At 42.5% G+C, this 22,230-nt stretch overlaps 1 protein-coding gene across 1 annotated transcript in view; it reads right to left on the bottom strand.

Moving 5' to 3' along the window:
• Window positions 1-11,919: 11,919 nt before the first annotated feature.
• Window positions 11,920-22,230, bottom strand: part of LOC126235607 (dehydrogenase/reductase SDR family member 11-like) — a 186,033-nt gene continuing 175,722 nt past the window's right edge. Inside the window, exon 8 of the mRNA XM_049944318.1 lies at window positions 11,920-11,940. Coding sequence (XP_049800275.1) covers window positions 11,920-11,940 — 21 coding nt within the window. The remainder of the gene's footprint in view (window positions 11,941-22,230) is intronic.

Here is a 22,230-nt window from a genome sequence, read left to right as displayed (position 1 = left end):
ACACTTGTTTGAGAGAGTCTTGGAGGGGATGCAGCACTTCCCAGAAACGCTGACTCAAAATACCTACAGTCTATTCCCGAATCTGACTGGCTAGGAGACTTCAAATCAAATAATTTTCTAGAAATGAGGAGAATCGAGACACCTAGTCTGTGTGTGTGTGTGTGGACAAAATTTTTCATTGCACCGATTGCTGTAAGGGACAGGAAAGGTTTTATGAGGAAAATTATGTCCACTCATAACAGTGGTATCCAGAGCCCAAGCCGTTAACAGGAGTCATTTCCAATACTTCGTTCACCGGCAAATATTATCAGACTGGTACGATGATCGTAATATTTAATTGTAATTACACTGATAAATATGTGGCTGGTTTCTCTAGGACGAGTCTGCTAGCTGTCCAGTTGTTTGGTAGAGGTAGCCAGTGACAGGAACTAACTGACATTTCTGGTTTAAGGCGCAAGCCGTCGCTAAGCCTCACAAACCAGTCCGGCGAGATAAAATCATTCCGCACTCTAGGAGGGTGAACAGCGAACTAGCAAATATGTGCTGGGCCGCCTTCGTGATCACATTTGAGAACATTCAGTATCAATCAATGACAAGTGTTGCCACTGGAGATATTGATAAAGTCCAAATTCCTGCCATTCCAGTCATCCCCAGACGCCTCCACACCTGGACATTCCTGTCTGGTATGCCAAGTCTGGCTGCAGACCTGGAGCGATCGCTGAGACGCGCGTACACGGCGGTAGCCAGTACTGCGTGAGTCTCTGGCTTGCTGAGGCTCTGCGTGTGGACATCCGGACACGAGGGCGCGCCGGCTTAACGCTTGTTTCAGCGATTTCCGACATCTAACCGTGACAACTGCCACTATGAAGTGAAACGTGGTTCAACTATGTGATATATACTGCTCCTCAGTAACGTCCAATGGTAGACCGTTTCTCCTACTTCTTCGTGCCGGTGTAGCTGAGAGAACCAACTTAGGGATTGGAATGCAGTATTTGGTGTTACGGAGAGTACTCTTTGTCACTGGTCCGTTACCTAGCTTGCATAATCTGTCGCCCAGAGCGAAGTCTCAACTGAGAGGAAAAAAGTGCAGGTGACCCCTGTGTATAAGAAGAGTGAAAGAACGGATCCGTAGCGCTATCGAGCGAAATAATAAATCTCCTTTGGACAGAAAAGTTCCTGTCCGCAAATCAGCGCATATGTAGAATGCACCGCTCGTGAAAAATTCAACTTGTCCTTTCCTTGTATGATAACCTGCGAACCATTGATGAAAGGCAACAGGCAAATTCAATTTTTTTTAATTTCCAGAATGCATTCCAAACATTGCCACACAGCGCTGTGTTGTGGTTTAATGAAGGTCCGACAGTATGGACCAGTACCTAGTACGTTGTTCCAGAGGGCAAATGAGACGAGGTTATTATATGGAGTATGCCAGGGACGAGTGATGGAACCTATCTTATTCTCTAAATATGGATAAACGATGTGATGGCTAAGGCAACTGTTTGCTGACTACACTGCAGTGTAAGGGACAGTGTTTTCGTAGACTGTGTTGGAGGCTACAGGATGAGTCGGAGATCATTTCAATTTGGTATGATGAATGACAGCTTCCTAAAAATGTCGAAAAGTGTCTGTTAATGCGGATGAGTAGGAAAAACACTCCTGTATTGTTGGGTACATTGGTAGTGTTGTGCTGAAGGACAAAGACACGGCGATTATCCAGGCTGTAACAGCTGTAAGTGCGGACATTCTTATACATGAGACCTTGATGTTTACACACATCAGCGTGCTGGTTGTTGTTTCTCTGCGTGGAACAGTCTTCCTACAAACACATCAGAAACTTTAGGACCTGAGGCTTTCTGCATGATCATACTGCACCACTAGGAGGATTATGCCTGTCAGTACACACTAAGCGTTTTGCGACCATACGTCAACACTTCACACCCGACTTACTGCCCAGGGGAAAGACCGTCATTCACTGTTTTCTCTTGCAACATCTACTTAGACATACTAACCAACTAAAATATATGATTTGTAATGACTACGACTTTTAGACTGCAGTGACATAAATAAAGATGTAACATTCTTCCGTACGCTGTCCTCAGCCACCAGTAGAAATACCTGCATTTACATAAAGCAAGTCCCTCTAAGGGCTTACGTTCAAAGGACGTCATTTTTCCAAGTAGAGAAGGAATTAGAATATTTCTTCAAAATATAAGAGGTATTAGAGACAAAATTAGAGAACTGCTTGTAGGTTATTGGTATATGGGAGCACCACTTAAATAATTTAACACTTCAGAGGCTTCATTTACCAGGACACAGATTAGCTGGCTGTTTTTCAAGGAGTTCCTTGCGGGGTGGAGGAGTGGCTATGTATGTAAAAAACAGTATTCCTTCTGAGTCCATAGACGTATCACAGCACGACGTAGTGCAGGGGCAGTTGAATTTAGTGACACTAAACTGCAAATTGTGGTTGTTTTTAGGTCCCCTAACTCTGGCTTCAGATTATTTCTGCTCAAGCTAGACAGGGTTTTTGGTTACTTTGTAGGAAGTACCAGAAATTAATTACATGTGGTGACTTCAATATAAATTTTGTGTATGATGGTGCAAGAAAAAGGATGTTGATAGTCTCCTAAATTCGTATATTCTGATGCAGGCGGTGTTTTTTTTTTTTTTTTTTTTTTTCAACTACGTTGCAGGGGAACAGTAGCACAGCCATAGGCAATATTTTTATTCATTCTTCATTACTAGATGGGCGTTCTGTTAGTAAAAGGGTGAATGGCCTTTCAGACCATGATGCACAAATTTTAACACTAAAGGGCTTTTGTACTCAAACTAAAGTCACGTATACTTACAAACTATGTGGGAAAGATAATTCAACAGCAATAGACAGTTTCTTAAACCTCGTTAAGGAACAAGAGAGGCAGGATGTTTATTGTGCCGATAAACTAGATCACAAATGTGATGCTTTCCTTAACAGATTTCTCATGCTCTTTGAGAGCTGCTTTCCATTGGAACGTCCTAAACGTGGTACTAGCAGTAAAAGGCTGCCCGGGTGGCTGACTGGTATGATAAGGATATCATGTAGAACAAAGCGGGATTCATATCAAAATGCTAGAAGCAGTCACTATCAATCTGCAGTAGCCCATTACAAACAGTAGTGTAAGGTGGTTAAAAATGTCATTAGGAAGCCAAAAACTATGTGGTATGCAAATAGAATAGCTAATTCACAGGATAAAATTAAAACCATATGGCCGGTTGTGAAGCAAGTGCCTGGTCAGCAGCACAAGGTCGACGATGTAAAGTCAGTTCGTAGTAAAAATATTTCTGTTACTGATAAATCAGATATATGTACAGCATTCAACAATCATTTTCTGAGAATTTCTGATGAATTAAATAAAAATTTAGTTTCTAAAGGGAATCATATAATTTTCTTGACAAATGTCTTTCCGAGATTAGTGTCTGAAACACTCCTCTGTGATATACACAAGAGGGATATTGAGTCAATAATTAAATCGCTGAAGACTAAGGTCTTTCATGGTTATGATGGAGTGTCTAGCAGAATATTAAAGAACCGTGCTGCACATGTTAGCCCTGTATTTAGCCATATTTGTAATTTTTCCTTTAGGAATGGACAGTTTCCTGAGCTACAAAAGTACTGAGTAGTAAAGCCACTTTAGATAAAGGGAGGAAGGGATAATGTAGATAATTTTAGACTTATTTCTATGCCATCAGTGTTTGTAAAAGTTATTGATTTGCTATAAAATGTATAGTTCGGCTTTAGAAGTCGTTTAACAACTGAAAATGCTAATTCTCTTTTCTCTGTGACGTACTGGATGTGTTGAACACAAGCTTTCGAACGCTAGGCACATTATTTTATTTAACTAAGGCGTTTGATTGTGTTGATCACAAAATATTGCTGCAGAATTTGGACCATTACGGAATATGGGGAGAAGCTCACACTTGGTTCACCTCTTTCTTTAGCAACAAGCAGGAAAACGTTATTATTATCAATGTTGAGAATGGCTGTGATGTGGGGTTTGAGCGGAGTACGTTCAGGTCGGGGGTGCCCCACTTATGAGTGTTAGGGCAACTCCTGTTCTTTATTTATATACGAGTACATGACATGCCATCTAGTAAAACGGGTAGCTCAAAACATTTCTGTTGGCTGATGACTCTAGCTTGGTAGTAAAGGATGTTGTGTCCAACACTGGAACGGTTTCACATAGTTTATTTTCTACAAGCCATTAACTTAGGTCATAAACTGCACTAACACTAAATCACAGGAAGACCCAGTTTTTACTTTTCTGACACACAATTCAACAAAGCCCGACGTTTTAATTTTACAGAATGGGCATATGATTACTGAAACGGAGCAGTTCAAATTGCTAGGTGTTCAGATAGTAAACTGTGATGGAAACCCCACGTTCAGGATCTTGTTCAGAGACTTAAAGATGCCATTTTTACTATTCGAACGGTATCTGAAGTGAGTGATCGTTCGACACGAAAATTAGTCTACTTTGCTTATATTCATTCGCTTATGTCGTATGGTATTATATTTCGGTGTAACTCTTCCCATTTCAAAAGGATATTTTTGGCTCTGAAACGAGTGGTTCGGGCAGTAAGTGGTGTAAGTTCACGAACCTCTTGTCGACACCTGTTCACGAGTCTGGGTATTTTAACATTGGTCTCCCCTTCTCTCTCTCTCTCTCTATCTATCTATATATATATATATATATATATATATATATATATATATATATATATATATATATATATATATATATATATTCCTTATGTTATGTTAATCGAGGACCTAGAAACGACGGAGAGGCTCCGTCCCCGCCGCAGCCGCAGTGGTCCACAACCCCACGACGACTACCGCAGCCCACTTCACCCCTTCGCCGCCCCGCACCGAACCCAGGGTTATTGTGCGGTTCGGACCCCGTTGGACCCCCCCAGGGAACACTCACACCAGGCGAGTGTAGCCCTTATGTTTGCGTGGTAGAGTAATGGTGGTGTACGCGTACATAGAGAACTTGTTTGAGCAGCAGTCGCCGACGGTGTAGCTGAGGCGGAATAAGGGGAACCAGCACGCATTTGCCGAGGCAGATGGAAAACTGCCGGACCTCGACACAAATCCGCTGGGTGGATTCGTGCCGGGGACCGGAGCTCCACCGCGCGGGATTAGCCGCGCGGTCTCAGGCGCTGCAGTCATGGACTGTGCGGCTGGTCCCGGCGCAGGTTCGAGTCATCCCTCTGGCATGGATGTGTGTGTTTGTCCTAAGGATAATTTAGGTTAAGTAGTGTGTAAGCTTAGGGACTGATGATCTTAGCAGTTAAGTCCCATAAGATTTGACACACACACCGGCGCTCCTTCCCACCCGGAAAGCCATGCGTTAGACCGCACGGCCAACCGGTCGGGCTTATACACTCCTGGAAATGGAAAAAAGAACACATTGACACCGGTGTGTCAGACCCACCATACTTGCTCCGGACACTGCGAGAGGGCTGTACAAGCAATGATCACACGCACGGCACAGCGGACACACCAGGAACCGCGGTGTTGGCCGTCGAATGGCGCTAGCTGCGCAGCATTTGTGCACCGCCGCCGTCAGTGTCAGCCAGTTTGCCGTGGCATACGGAGCTCCATCGCAGTCTTTAACACTGGTAACATGCCGCGACAGCGTGGACGTGAACCGTATGTGCAGTTGACGGACTTTGAGCGAGGGCGTATAGTGGGCATGCGGGAGGCCGGGTGGACGTACCGCCGAATTGCTCAACACGTGGGGCGTGAGGTCTCCACAGTACATCGATGTTGTCGCCAGTGGTCGGCGGAAGGTGCACGTGCCCGTCGACCTGGGACCGGACCGCAGCGACGCACGGATGCACGCCAAGACCGTAGGATCCTACGCAGTGCCGTAGGGGACCGCACCGCCACTTCCCAGCAAATTAGGGACACTGTTGCTCCTGGGGTATCGGCGAGGACCATTCGCAACCGTCTCCATGAAGCTGGCCTACGGTCCCGCACACCGTTAGGCCGTCTTCCGCTCACGCCCCAACATCGTGCAGCCCGCCTCCAGTGGTGTCGCGACAGGCGTGAATGGAGGGACGAATCGAGACGTGTCGTCTTCAGCGATGAGAGTCGCTTCTGCCTTGGTGCCAATGATGGTCGTATGCGTGTTTGGCGCCGTGCAGGTGAGCGCCACAATCAGGACTGCATACGACCGAGGCACACAGGGCCAACACCCGGCATCATGGTGTGGGGAGCGATCTCCTACACTGGCCGTACACCACTGGTGATCGTCGAGGGGACACTGAATAGTGCACGGTACATCCAAACCGTCATCGAACCCATCGTTCTACCATTCCTAGACCGGCAAGGGAACTTGCTGTTCCAACAGGACAATGCACGTCCGCATGTATCCCGTGCCACCCAACGTGCTCTAGAAGGTGTAAGTCAACTACCATGGCCAGCAAGATCTCCGGATCTGTCCCCCATTGAGCATGTTTGGGACTGGATGAAGCGTCGTCTCACGCGGTCTGCACGTCCAGCACGAACGCTGGTCCAACTGAGGCGCCAGGTGGAAATGGCATGGCAAGCCGTTCCACAGGACTACGTCCAGCATCTCTACGATCGTCTCCATGGGAGAATAGCAGCCTGCATTGCTGCGAAAGGTGGATATACACTGTACTAGTGCCGACATTGTGCATGCTCTGTTGCCTGTGTCTATGTGCCTGTGGTTCTGTCAGTGTGATCATGTGATGTATCTGACCCCAGGAATGTGTCAATAAAGTTTCCCCTTCCTGGGACAATGAATTCACGGTGTTCTTATTTCAATTTCCAGGAGTGTATATTCCTTACTGTCATTTCTTGTTAACAATATTAGCTTATTCCAAGGAATAAGCAGCATTCACTCAGTTAATACTCGGCAGAAATCAAACCTGCATTTGGATCGGACTTCCCTGACTCTTGTGCAGAAAGGTGTGCAGTATACTGCTACATCCATTTTCAATAAGCTACCACTCGAATTAAAACATCTTAGCAGTAATACACGCGCATTCAAATCGAAACTGAAGAGTTTCCTCATGGGTCACTCCTTCTATTCTGGCGAGGATTTCCTTGAAAAATTGAGGTGATTCTTGTTGTATTGTTGATCGCGTTTACTTAAACTTATGGACCGACTTTTTCTGATTCATAAACGTTTGATTTTCGTCTGTTATTACCTTTATGTTGTAATTTCATGTACTGACACATTCCATGACCTTGAACATTAGCTCCTCAGTTTGGTCCTACGGAACTTGATGTGTAAATAAAAATAAAATAAATTACACCCGTTACGCTCTGTAAGTCTACGTGTAACATTGCAAAGCTATATGAAATGAGACGAGCAAGTAGTGTCGGCAGTAGCGAAGGCGATTTATCGATTTAAATTTATTGGAAGAATTCTGATGAAAATTTTGCCCAGATATGAAGGAGACCGCGAATAGAATAATTGTGCGACCCATTCTTGAGTAGTACTCCAGTACTTTGGATCTCCAGAAGTTCGGATTAAAGGAAGATATCGAAGCAACTCAGAGACGGTCTGTTTGATTTGTTACTATACACTCTAGAAACACTCAAATATAGCAAAGATGCTTCGTGAAAATAAATGGGAGTCCGCTGATGGATGACGCTTTCATTTCGATAAACACTCTTGAGAAAACCTGGACTCTACTGAAGGATTTCACTAATGTGAATACAGAAGCCAAACGAAACATTAAGGTAAGTCTTGGTCTGTTTGTTTGCCGACATTAGATAACGTGTTTTGAATCTCTGTGAACATGACAAGTTCAGACAATAGAGTTTACAGTATTACAGTCCTACAGTCGGACTCACTTGTTAGCAGCAAGAACTGTTAATACATTTTGCAAAAAACAACGTACCGTTTGTGGAAACGGTGATGAGCACTTGTTCATCAAATACCGCTCATAGGTATGAAACCAACATTACTAAGCTCACAAGTAAACCAAGTGAAAATATAGCACTTGTTTCAGGTCTTACTATAACCGTTAGTATTGTCCATAGCAGCACTGGTGATGCACAAGTGGTCGAGGGGTATCGTCTTTGATTAGTAACGAAAACGTCTTCGGTCCCAAGTTCGAAACACGAAACTGTTTAAATATTGATTAATAACCAGCACTGGCGGCCGAGGACTTCCGGCATAAGAATCACCCTCGTTCTGGCAACGGCCTTGTCAAAGAGGGCGGTGCAGCGGACGGAGGTTCAGGGCACTCTCTTGACCTCGGGTTAGGAAACTGCTCCTAAGGGCGAAAGAGTCAACAATATCAAATGTCCAAGGTCATGGAACGTGCCAGTAGATGAAACTACAACAGAAAAGTAATAACAGATAAAGATCAAATGTTTCTGAACCAGAAAAAAGTCAGTCCATAAGCTTACGTAAACGCAATCAACAATGCAGAAGGCAACGGAAATCACTGCATTAAACACACATAACGTGTATCCACAAGATATATAGCCTGTAACTGAAAAAAGTTTCATGATGATCTCTCCATTGGAAAAAGATGCCGGAATAGTCCACCATTCGGATCTCTGGGAGGGGACTGCCAAAGGGGAGGTGACCATGAGAAGGTTAGATAACCAACGAAAGGATAACGTTCTACGAGTCGGGACGTGGGTTTGTCAGGAGCTTGAACGTGGTCGGCGAACTAGAAAATCTGAAAAGATAAATTCTAAGGCTCGTTATAGACATAGTAGAGGCCAGTGAAGTGAAATGGAAAGAAGAAACGGATGTATTGTCAGATGAGTATAGGGTAATATCGCACGACGTCAAATGGCGTAGCGGGAGTAGGATTCATTACGAGTAGAATGTAGGACGGAGAGTGTGTTACTGTGAACAGTTCTCTGACAGGGTTGTTTCTATCCGAATCGACAGCAAACCAACACCAACGATAGTTCATGTGTAAATGCCGACTTCGCAAACTGAGTATTAAGAGATGGAGGAAGTATATGAGGATATTGAGCGGGTAATACAGTACGAATAGGGAGATAAACATGTAATAGTAATCGGGGACGAGAATACAGTTTTAAGGGAAGGAGAATATGGGCTTGAGAAAATGAATGAGGGAGGAGAAACACTGATTCAGTTCTGAAATAAATTTAAGCTAGTAATAGTGAATATTCTGTACAAGAATCGCAAGAGGACGAGGTATACTTGCAAAAGTCTGTATGATAAGGGAATATTTCAGTTAGATAACGTCATACACATACAGAGATTCCGAAATCAGATACTCGATTGTAAGGCGTACGCAGGATCAGATATAAAGTCAGATCAGAATGTAGTAGTGATGAAGAGTAGGCTGAAGTGTAAGATTTTAGTCACGAAGAACCAATACGCAAAGAAGTGGGATACGCAAGTACTAAGGAACGACAAGATACGCTCGAAGTTCTCTAGGGCTGTAGATATAGCAATAAGGAATAGCTCAGTAGGCAGTACAGTTGAAGAGGTATGGACATTTCCAAAAAGGGGCATCAGAGAAGTTGGAAAGGAAACATTGGTACAAAGAAAATAGCTCCGAAGAAACCATACTTCTGTTGATCGGTGAAAGAAGGTAGTATAGAAGTGTTCAGGGAAATTCAGGAATACAGAAATACAAGTTGCTGAGGAATGAAATAAATAAGAAGTCCAGGGTTCAGGGAAATTCAGGAATACAGAAATACAAGTTGCTGAGGAATGAAATAAATAGGAAGAGCAGGGAAGCTAAGACAAAATGGCCGGATGAAAAATGTGAAGAAATCGAAAAAAAATGAATGTCGGTAGGACTGACTCAACATATAGGAAAATCGTAACAGCCTACGGTGAAATTAATAGCAAGGGTGGTAACATTAAGAGTGCAACAGGAGTTCCACTGCCAAATGCAGAGGAGAGAGCAGATAGTTGGAAAGAGTACATTGAAGGCCACTATGAAGGGGAAGATGTATCTGTTGTGATAGAAAAAGAAACAGTAGTGGGTTTAGAAGAGATAGGAAATCGAGTATTAAAGACAGCTTTGGAGGACTTAAGATGAAATAAGGCCGAACGGATAGATAACATTCCAGGAGAATTTCCAAAATCCTTGGCGGAAGTGGGAACAAAACGACTATTCAGGTTGGTGTGTAGGATTTATGAGTAGTCTGGTGACATACCATTTGACTTTCGGAAGAATATCATCCACATGGTTCGGAAGACTGCAAGAGATGACAAGCGCTAGAATTATCGCACATTCAGCTTAACAGCTCATGGCTTAAGAAAAGATAAAGTCACCAGAGAGGCAATCGTGACATGTTGGTTGAAAATGGAACCAAGACTAAAGAAAAATCTAGCTACATTCATAGGATTTGTAGACCTGGAAAAAGCTTTAGAGAATGTAAAATGGTGCAAGATGTTCGAAATTCTGAGAAAAATAGGGGTAAGCTATAGGGAGGGTCGGTTAATATACAATGCGTACAACAGCCAGGATGGAATAATAAGAGTGGACGACCAAGAACGAAGTGCTCGGATTAAAAAGGGTGTAAGTCAGGGATGCAGCCTTTCGCCTCTGCTGTACCATCGAAGAAGCAATGATGGAAATAAAAGAAATGTTCAGGAGATGGATTAAAATTCAAGGTGAAGGGATATCAATGATAAGATTTGCTGATGACATTGCTATCTTGAGTGGAAGTGAAGAAGAACTACATGATCTGCTGAACTGAATTAATAGTCTAATGAGTGCAGAATATGGATAGAGAGTAAATCTAAGAAAGACGAAAGTAATGAGAAGAAGCAGAAATGAGAACAGCGAGCAACCTAACATCAGGACCGATGGTCATGAAGTAGATGAAGTTAATGGATTCTGCTTCCTGGGCAACAATATGTCCAGTGTCGGACGGGGCAAGATGAACATCAAAAGCAGACTATCACTGGCAATAAGGGCCTCAATTTGTGGAAGGAATTTCTGAGAGGGTACATTTCGTGCACAACATCGTGTGGTAGTGAAGGATGGGCTGTGGGAAAAACGGAACCGAAGAGAATCGAAACATTTGAGACGTGGAGCTGCGGACGAATGTTGAAAATTAGGTTAAATGATAAGGCAATGAAGACGAATTTATGCACAGAATCGGAGAGCAAATGGATATGTGGAAAACATTCACATGGTGAAGGGACAGGACGATAGGACATCTAAGACATCAGGGAATGATTTCCATAGTACTAGATGGAGATGTAGAGGAGACAAACTGCAGAGGAGGACAGAGATTGGAATACATTCAGGAAATAACTGAGGACGTCGGTTGCAAGTGCTACTCTGAGATGATGAGTTTGGCACAGGAGAGGAATTCGTGGCACTCGGCATCAAACAAGTCAGAAGACTGATGACTCAAAAAAAGTAGCATTTGAGGATGACCTATGAAGGCTGAAAACCAGTTACGATTGTGTCATAAAAAAGTGATGGAGTTAAAAATAGAAAAAAGTAATACCTTACTCTTAATACATCACATTCATTTCTATATGGCACTGAAACCAACGCTATTTCTGTTTCAGAATTTCTGGGACAGATTTTGAACCTGTCCAGTTTTGAGATGCTGTACCGAGGGTGCTGGTTAGTTAACTACCTGGACCCTGTCGATCCTCTTGTCGAGGCCGACGACCTCGAGCCCCCTCCTGAGCAGCGCCCGTGCGGTGGCGGCGCCGATGCCGGAGTTGGCGCCCGTCACCAGGGCGACGCGACCTGCGTACCGCTCCATCCTGACAGCAAGTGGCGCGCCTCAGCGGCTGTTCGCCTCCAGAGGACAGGCGGCCCGCGTAGCTCCGGCAGGGCAGCTCGTTATCGCCCTATGGCAGTCCATACTCCTCTCCGCCGGCGGGCAAACAGATCTGTCTGTCCGACGGACGACTTCAGTGGAACGCTTCAACGAGTAGCTTCTAGAACCTGTAACAGGTACAAGAGCAGTTTTTGCCTTATTCAAACCGACATTCGGTTTGACCGCAACTGTATGTAAATAAATAAATACGTAGCAGCATTTGTTCCAAACAATTTCTTTGCTGACGACCGGTCTGTAAAGCTGCACAACGTCGACGGAGTAAAGTACACATTCGAAATGAAGGCATCGTTCTACGAGGGGCGTTCAACATGTAATGTAACATAGTTTTTTCTCTGTCCCTTTCTGTTGAAAACATGAAGAATTTGGAATATCACGCTTCAGCTTCTGTAGTTTTATGAAGTTTCGATATGTGGCGGCGCTATATGTCGCCTTCCAAATGACATCTGCAATGCAGGTGCGTTCAAAGCACAGCGCTGTCATTAAGTTTCATTTGGTGGAAATCCAGAGTATCGCTGATATTCATAACTGCTTGCAGAATGTCTGCCGAGGCCTGGGGGGGCGTCTGTCATCTCTGCAACAGAGTCGCGCTAACCTGACCGATCTCCCTCGTGCCGGTTCGGTGCATACGTTTGTGACTCTTGCACTTTTGGGACGTGTGGACGTTTTCATTCGAGGTGACTGACGGATCACAGACACCTCGCTCCAGAGCTGGACATCTCTGTTCGTAGTGTGGACACTCTGAAGTTTGCCCTGCTGCCATCATAAAACTGAAGGATCGACTTCAGCGTGTTCGTTGCCACGAAAATGTGAACGACTGTCTCCTTCTCCATAACAACACAACACCCCACACATGTCTGCGTATCCAAGAGGATCTCACAACACTTCACTGGAATGGTCTTCCTCATTCACCCTACAGCCTGGATCTCGCCCTTTCCGAGTTCCATGTCTCTGGTCGAAAGAAGAATGGACTCCGCAGGAAGCAGTACGTGGATGATGCTACAAGACGTTGGCTCCGACGTGGACCAGCAGGTGGTACCGTGCGGGCATACAGGTCAGCGTGGTAGGGAGGCGTAAGGCCCTCTCATCGGACGGAGATTATTCTGAAAAATAGAGTTTCGTATCCAAAAGAGAGGGAAACGATATCCTGCACTGGAATGGCAAATCAAACCAAACTGCCTTCAGAAATATCTGTTGCATTACACACTGAACGTCCCTCATATTATTATTTATTCAAACAGCTTCAGGCATTGGTCCACACAACCAAGTACTAAATGTGTAAACACGAAAAAAATTAAACTGCAAACCCCTTGGGTACAGGTTTTCTCGGCAGGTATGTTGACTTTTCAGGGATATCAGAAGAACGATCATTTGAAGGTGAAATATTCATATGGACATATTCTCGAATAGTTTCCGAGATAGTATAGTATCATATTCAGCTTCAGTGCTGTTCAATAAAATATCGGGTTTACACATGTACAGATATATAACAGGTAGTAAATGTTACAACACATTTTACAAAGTGTCAATTGAAAAATATCATTTTTTGTAACAGATTCACCTTAAGCCCTCTTGTGCATGTCACATTACAAGTGTTTTACAGTTGAAAATAAATTCTAGAGTATCCCACCGTCAGCTTAATTGGATATGCGCACTCTAGGTAGGACATGTACTGTTGGTTGTGCGAGTGCTTCTGTACGTTCCCTAATGAGAGCAGCAGCTTCAATGATGCCACCAAGCAGTTCATCTCTCGTATTCACGTCTCGTTTCTACACCCCACATTTCATCTAACACCATAAACAAAGACCATTCTCAATATACTTGAATCTTAACCATTCCCTATGGGACACTAAAAAATGGTTCTTTTAAAACTAATCTGTACATACTTTTCTTCTTCTGTTTCGTTTTCTACTTCTTCATCTTTGTCGTTTCCTATTTCTCTGTAATGCAGGTTTACTCAACGTTGCTTTTTGTTCGTCATTCCTGTCACGTGCTCGTGACAGTTGTTTTAAATAGTAAATATTATTATTCTTACAGTAGGAACATCGCGTCAGGGAGGCATTTTCAAACCTTTCGTTTTCGTTAAATGTGCACTTGATCTGCCGTCTCAAATATAACTTTCCCTTTGTTTCTTCATTTAAGATTACGTAGAGTAGATGCTGATTTAGGTTTTCCGTGATTTCCCTAAATCGCTCCAGGCAAATGCCGGGATGGTTCCTTTGAAAGGGAACGGCCGACTTCCTTCCCCGCCTTCCGTAATCCGATGAGACCAATGACCTTGCTGTTTGGTCTCTTCTCCCAAACAAATCAACCCCAACCCAAGAATAGATGCCTATGATATAAAAATATGCTTTCGGAAGCTAATTAAATCCTCCTTTCCTGTATTTGCGTCGATAGTTGATGAAGGTAGAACCACTGCTACTGATTCTTACTCGGCACATTTTCAACTTTCAAATCATATGCACACTGTTTTTAGTGTTCACGTTTGCAAAAAACTTACCCACGTCTCCTTCGTTAGCCTATAAATGTGTGCCTCCTCAACGGCCGTTCAGCGAATGTCGCTGCTAGCGCCTCCGCAGCAGCCACCTCCTTCCTGCACCCATGCTGACTGCCGTTCATAGGCGACGGAGGCTGGGATTCTCACTCCAGAACCGCAACTGAACGTCCACTGAGCGCCGACAGGTGGCCTTTCCAGGTGAATCACGTTTTTTGCAGCATCGTACAGATTTCCGTTGACGCGTACTGCCCTGCGACGTTCGTCGGAAGCTTCGAAGCTGGATGAGCGAGCGTCATGGTCTGGGCAACGTTTTCGTGGTATTCCGCGGATGACATTATTCTCGAACGTAAAATGGATCAACACAAGTATGCATCTATCGCTGAGCCCATGACCACTCCTACATGCAGTCTGGATTTTACTCGGCACGACTGCATCTACCAGCAAGACAATGAAAAGCATTACACAGCTCGGAGTGTACACGTGAAATTCGAAGAGCACCTGCATGAGGTTTTCTTTCTCCCACGGTCTCTTCCTATTTGAGATCAGTCAAGTTCTGTGGCGCCACCTCGATCGGGCTGTTCGCGCCGCTAATCCTCCAGGAAAGTACACAGGGCAGCTGGCCACGCCACTGGAGTAGGCACGGCTCCACGTCCTTGTCCGTACCTTGCAGAGCCTCACTGACTGACTACCTGCAAGTCTGCGTTACAGATCGTGTTTGTTGAGCCTTCTGACACGTGTTCACATAAATGTGAGTGGATCGTCTGAAGTGAACAGTATATTTGTGTCATTCAGAGTTAGGCTTTACAATAAAGTTATAAAATGATAGAAAAAGGTACTAAGTATAAACATATATTATCGTGAAAGATACCTTTGGCGATGACTAATTTACAGATTCAATGATTCAGAGAAATTAGAACTTAATGGAGTTTGAAGTAATAAATTTGTAACGCTGCGCTTGTGCACACGATACTCATTACAGCCTGTACTATGGTAAGTTGACGGGCTTCACCTTATGAGAAAGGATTTTTGTATAGAAATTGACCGCGTGTACCTGAATGGAGGCAAATCAGACTTACACCCACTCTGTAATAACAATGATACGTCAAGCAAGTCCGAAATGCAACTACACGTCAGGATAAACAAGAAACAACACAGAATATGCTACCAATTTGCTAATAATACGGTCGCCAGCCTAATTAGGCATTAACTGAGTTTCTTCCCTGTACAAGTTGATGTACGTTCATACAAAACAACACGTAATAACACTGCATTATATGGTAAATTTTAGAACCAGAAAATCTACTGAACTGATAATTTCACTTTCTGTACTAATATGGATAAACCATAAATACATAACATTAGACTATAATATTTTCTACAAAACTTCGTACTGTCTATTGATCTGATTAAATTCGGGCATAGGTTACCCTAGAAATAGCACTTTCGAAACACACACACAATGCCAGTTTTGATAAAGGTAAAACACTGATAAATTTTGGTTCCTATTTTGGCTTTGACTTTGCTGGTCAAATCAGTTTAGAACACTTCAGAATTCAAATGAATAAAAAAAGGGGGGGGGACCCTGAAACTGTTATGATCACTGTATTAAAACAATTAATTACTGAAATCATTATGCCCTCAAGATTTCCAATATATGATTTACTACTCTTTTTGTTTTATTTCCTACTCATTTAAATACCATTATGTCTGTCTCGAAATAATTAAGTTTCATTACTAAATCAATATCAAAATTGTCTTCCAACTTTGCCAGACCTTTGTTATTCGTCTATTAGTTCATTAACAAAGAAAGTTCTTTAAACATCTTTCTAACATAGCTAGGTCTGCAGGTAATTATTATTAACATAAACTTTAATTCTTCATTTCGGGACACTTGGATTGCGCAACATTTGGAAAGGACCCTGTCTAAGTTAGTTGTGAGGATAATTAAATGATAGGACATTTCTGGTAAAATTTAAGTTGTTATTGAATAGTATGGAACAAAAGTAACACTGGTCCACCCGAATACAGTACTAAAAGTTTCAACCTGTTTGTATAGATGTGGCGGTTGGCGGGGGGCGAGATGGCGAAGCACAAAGCACACATACAACCACAGCAATGACTCTTGATGTATCGGCAATTTACTTCTTCATAGCGTCGCAATACTTTTCCATTTAGTGCCTATGGAATTTTGCCATGTTGTATAGGCGTCGGAACGGCATATCCGAGGCTCAATGAAACTACGAGTTCCAGGAGAGCCTCCTCGATCCAGACCGTGTTGCTCACACCAAATGCCCAACTCCGACTACTACTGCTGAGCCCGTTATGCCGTGCAGCGCCCGTGTGCATTTTCCCGCGCTCGCCTGCCATCCACCTTTTACCGCTCCCTTACAAGCCGGGTATTCACCCGAGGTTTTGCATTCTACATATCCTAATACATTGCCTACGTATGTACCAGACGCACAATTACAACTTTAACATCTTACAACAGTTACAACATTTGTTACACTTCAATTCTATTACAATATTGCTTGAAATTTGACATAAACATTAATATTCACATCGAAAATTGTTTACAGTTTCTTTAACATAATGGCATGAAAAAAAAAAAAAGAAATGAAATCAGAACATCGATTACACTAATTTATCGAAAAATCAGAAAAAAATTATTATATGTACAATAGTACAGCGTTGTTGTTGTTGTTACACATGCCCCTGTTTCCAGTAAATTTCACTAAGTGCAAATTTGATGGGAACACTGAATTTTATATTTATACAGGGGTTCTGAATCCTTTCATGAATGTGCCATCATAAAAGTTTTTACCACAACTTCCCTTCACTCACATTATCTAGGTCTATACTTTTTAACATATCAAGAACATTTACCTATCGTTTGCTTAAGTGCCTTTGGCATAGTCCAACCTCCTATCACAACATGATTTAAATAGCAAATTACTCATTTTTTATTAAATTTCTCAGAAAAATAAAATCAAATTTTGGAACACAAACACTTAGCTACAAAAGCAAATACAAATACCTATATACACTATAAGACAATTTGTTGCTGCTTGCATCGAATGGCAGTCCATTTCCTTATTTACTAATAAACACACAATAATATTTAGAAAATTACTACACATATTTGCTGCCTATTATTCAGATTTGGGCAGTACATTTCGCACCTTTTTATCACATCTCCTGTACCACACTTACAATTCTCCTTTGACTATTTATCTGCCCTTTTTGATTTTTGGCAGTCCTTTATATTATGACTCATATACTGCCCACTTTGGTTTTCGGCAGTCCCATCTTTTATCTGGCTTACAGCATTTGCTTTTTCTTTTCAACCCTTTTCTCCATACATCTTTACATTTATAGGACATTTGGTAATCTGAAACTCACAGAACTACATTAGTACACTGACATTGGTATACATACATTTACAAAGATTTGTTACATTTAGAATAAAATGGTTTCAGCATAAGATACAGCACATTTACTGCAAATTGCTCTCTGAGTGTACTTAGGTCACTCACTCCTAGGAACATACAGTTTCAGGTCCACAACATTTCTTACACCTAAAGGTCTTTTGGATTTTGGGCAGATCAGGTAGTAAGCACTATCGTGTGGAATGTTCTGTATTATATACAGTCCATTATAAATGTATTTAAATTTGGAAATTTCATGGTTCAGTTCACTAGATTTTTCGTGGGTTTTTAAAAGAACATAATCTCCAATTTTAAATTTTGACACTTTCATATTTTTATCATGTCTTTTAGATCTAGATTCAGCTTTTTGATTTGCCCTTTTTCTGACTAATTCTTTCTTTTGACTCAACCCCAAGCTTGTACAAGGTGGAAACTCTAGTTTTTGCTCAATTAAAATTTTACTTCTGCTGCCTAACAAAATTTCTTCCGTTGGGAACCCAGTAGTTTCATGATGTACTGTGTTCATGACATTCTCAAAGTCCAATATAAATCTGCCCTAGACTCTAAATCATGCCCCTTCCTGTTTTTTCTCACAACGCACCTTGGTCGACTGTGACATCATCCCAAGATACGTTCCTGACCTGTGAATCGTTTATATCTGGTGGCTTTCTCGGTTTCTGGAGTTCAAAGTCTGTACTTACTTGAATTCTTTGCAAAATAAACACTGAGTCGTCAGGTGGCTCTTTCTTTCTGTGTTCAGTCTCAATATCTGGGTTTTGTTTTGAAACTTCGTCATCACTAGGTACAATATCGCAATTAGCTGTATTCCCATTGCCCGCATCTCGTGGTCGTGCGGTAGCGTTCTTGCTTCCCATGCCCGGGTTTCCGGGTTCGATTCCCGGCGGTGTCAGGGATTTTATCTGCCTCATGATGGCTGGGTGTTGTGTGTTGTCCTTAGGTTAGTTAGGTTTAAATAGTTCTAAGTTCTAGGGGACTGATGACCACTGATGTTAAGTCCCATAAGGCTCAGAGCCATTTTTTTGTATTGCTATTATTTTCACTAGTACCGAAATATTCGCCTTCTGAACTGTCGTCCGAATCTGACCATTCTGAATCGCTTTCAGGTTCCAACATAAAAACTTTTCTGAGACAGGCACTAAGTTCTTCCTCTGCATTTTCGTCAGGCTTTAATTTTAACTCAGTATCCTCTTTCGGCAAAATGACCTCATTGTCAGCTTTACTCACATCCACTGCTACTTCATATTTAGTGTGATCCTCGTGGACTTCAGTTACTTTTAGGTAATTACCTGCCCCTTCTCCATGGTGCCTTTCGGTAGCAGCGTGTACTGTTGGCGGATCATTAACAGAAGTTACTTCCTCGTCAATGCTTAGGATTTCATCCTCCAATTCCTTCCTATCTTTAACCTTCATCCTATCAGCAGCACGCGTACTTTGCGCGGCGCTATTTACTCTCTCCTCTTCACATTTGGGCCACGTCACCTTATCGACGTCCCTACTATTTCCTTTTCCACTAATTAACCTCCTTGCCTCATACTCCTCCTTAAAATCCTCCCACTCACATTGCTTGAGGCCCTTGTACAGATCATCAATCTGCACATGCCAATCAGTTACTTCTGCTAATTCATTCTCGCCATTTACTTCATTGCTAACACTGTTAACCACACCTCTCTGTGTATCCACAGTTTCATCTATTATTTCCGTCGCCACGGAATTACCATTCATAATGTATTCACCAGCTCTTACGGTAATGTTTGTACCTAATACTGCCGCATTGCTAGCGGCTTCTCTCTGAACAGCTGTTCTGCTAGACTGGGCCGTTGCCCTCTGATGCTCCACTCGCCTGTTAACAAGTATTGCTCTGCGCGGCGAAGATGACTCACCAGTGCTCGCACCTGGTGCTTGCTCCGCAACTACACGTTGCGTCGTTCCACGCCTGTCTCTAACCTGTCTCATAACTTTACTGTCAGTCCGGTAACATTTCTTAAATCGGGGCCGGTATGTACTGTCCGCTTCCGTTTGGCCCACAACGTTTGCGGAAATCAGTTTCCCGCGTCGTTATTATTTAGCGCGGTGTACCCTCTACCGCGACCTAGATAACTCCCTCTTCCTCTGCCTCTGCCTCTTCCTCTCTGTATCACGTTGACGCGAAACCCTTCGCCGTCATTTCTCTCGTCATTATTGCGAATATTTATGTTACCAAAATTCTGATAATTGGCACGACTTTCGCGCCGATGGTCTTCGTCTTCGACCCTCTCAAGAAACGCTTGGAAGCTACGATGATTGCTTCCCACATATCTCTTTGAATCTTCTGGAAGCTTTTTATATGATTTCAGAATCGGATCTTCTCCCTCTTAAATGCGTCAACTTTCGGTACCAATATTCGCAGAAATCTTTCAAAGAATTCCTGCCCCTGTTATCATGAAGTTTGGCCATGATAAACTCGCGCCACAAATGATCCTGTTTTTGTTCAGACCAATATTCTTCCGTAAACTTTTGCTTAAATTCTTCGAACGTCATTTGTTCGGTATTTTTAATTCCCCAGCGCTTAGCTTCACCTGCTAAGACGCTAATTACTATGTTTATCTTTTCCTGACCGGACAAGTGTTCAGGAAACATTTTCTCGCAATTTTTGATGAACTCCAACGGTTGCCATCCGTTATGTTTCTTGGCGGGATCGAAGCGTTCGTCACCTTCCAACAGCTTCGTAAGTGGTGTGCCATTACAGACAACACCAGGCCTATCTTTGATTTTACTCTCGAGATCGAAAATTTTGCCTTGAATTTTCGATGTATTTTGTTCACACTGTTGTACACATCCGGTAACTTTCTCGTCTAAATCTCTTTCAGTGTCTGAAACTGCCTTTTTCAACGGTGAGATTCCATGTTGACATTCGTTTATGATCTCAGTTTTAAGACCGAAAACCTTTTCGTCTACTTCTGTTTCAACCAGAGGCTCTACTTTCTCTTGGATGTTGAGAATTTCAACATCAAACCTACTGTTAATGTTGTCAATTTCCCCCTGCATAGTATCCATATTTTTATTAATTGTGTCAATTTCAAATTTCATAGTATTTACCACAGAACTTAAATTACCCACTTTTTGTTCTACCTGTTCTATTTGTTTACTAATTTAAATTCCTTGTTCTTCGACCTGTGCTTAAGCTGATCAACTTGTGTTTTGAGCTGCTGATCAACGTGTGTTTTAAGCTGACTAACCTGATTACTGACTTGTTTCTGAAGCTGATCATTCTGTGTTTTGAGCTGCTCGTCAACGTGTGTTTTAAGCTGATCATTCTGTGTTTTGAGCTCATCAACATGTGTTTTAAGCTGATCATTCTGTCCTGCAATTTGTTCGGTTAATTGTTCAAATAAATCGTTCATGCTTAAAATTTTCACGTTGTTTTGTCCTACGAAATCGGTGTGTTCCGATCCTACATCAAAATTTTCTTTCGGTTCTTTCTTTATCTGTGGTGAATCAAACATCTCAGTGGATTCGTTCACATACCCACTATCATCTACAAAGTCGTATTCTACTTCCTGTTTTATTCCTGGCTGTGTTCGAGGTACTCTCGACATTTCAATCTGTTCGTTAACATGTTCGTGGTATTGTATGTACGCCAATTGTCTACCGCTAACGCCATCTGCTATCTGGCCGCGTATACTCCTGTCATTGCCAGCCACATTTTCCATTACGCTCGGCAAATCTACCGTGTCTACGTTCCTGTCCATACTGAATGCAAATTACACCCCACTACCGTACTTGACGTTCACTGCTATTTACTTTACTGAATAATATTGTAATTCATGCCACTGAACATCCACTGTTCAGTATTCACATTAATTTGTGACCGACAACAACTGGATGTCCTGTCACCGGGAGCCACTTATAAAGCTGCGCTTGTGCACACGATACTCATTACAGCCTGTACTATGGTAAGTTGACGGGCTTCAACTTATGAGAAAGGATTTTTGTATAGAAATTGACCGCGTGTACCTGAATGGAGGCAAATCAGACTTACACCCACTCTGTAATAACAATGTTACGTCAAGCAAGTCCGAAATGCAACTACACGTCAGGATGGACAAGAAACAACACAGAATATGCTACCAATTTGCTAATAATACGGTCGCCAGCCTAATTAGGCATTAACTGAGTTTCTTCCCTGTACAAGTTGATGTACGTTAAACAAAACAACACGTAATAACACTGCATTATATGGTAAATTTTAGAACCAGAAAATCTACTGAACAGTTAATTTCACTTTCTGTACTAATATTGATAAACCATAAATACATAACATTAGACTATAATGTTTACTACAAAACTTCGTACTGTCTATTGATCTGATTAAATTCGGGCATAGGTTACCCTAGAAATAGCACTTTCGAAACACACACACAATGCCAATTTTGATAAAGGTAAAACACTGATAAATTTTGGTTCCTATTTTGGCTTTG

The sequence above is a fragment of the Schistocerca nitens genome, chromosome 2 (assembly GCF_023898315.1).
Source record: "Schistocerca nitens isolate TAMUIC-IGC-003100 chromosome 2, iqSchNite1.1, whole genome shotgun sequence".
Lineage (NCBI taxonomy): Eukaryota > Metazoa > Arthropoda > Insecta > Orthoptera > Acrididae > Schistocerca > Schistocerca nitens.
This window is presented reverse-complemented; position numbering and strand designations above follow the sequence as displayed.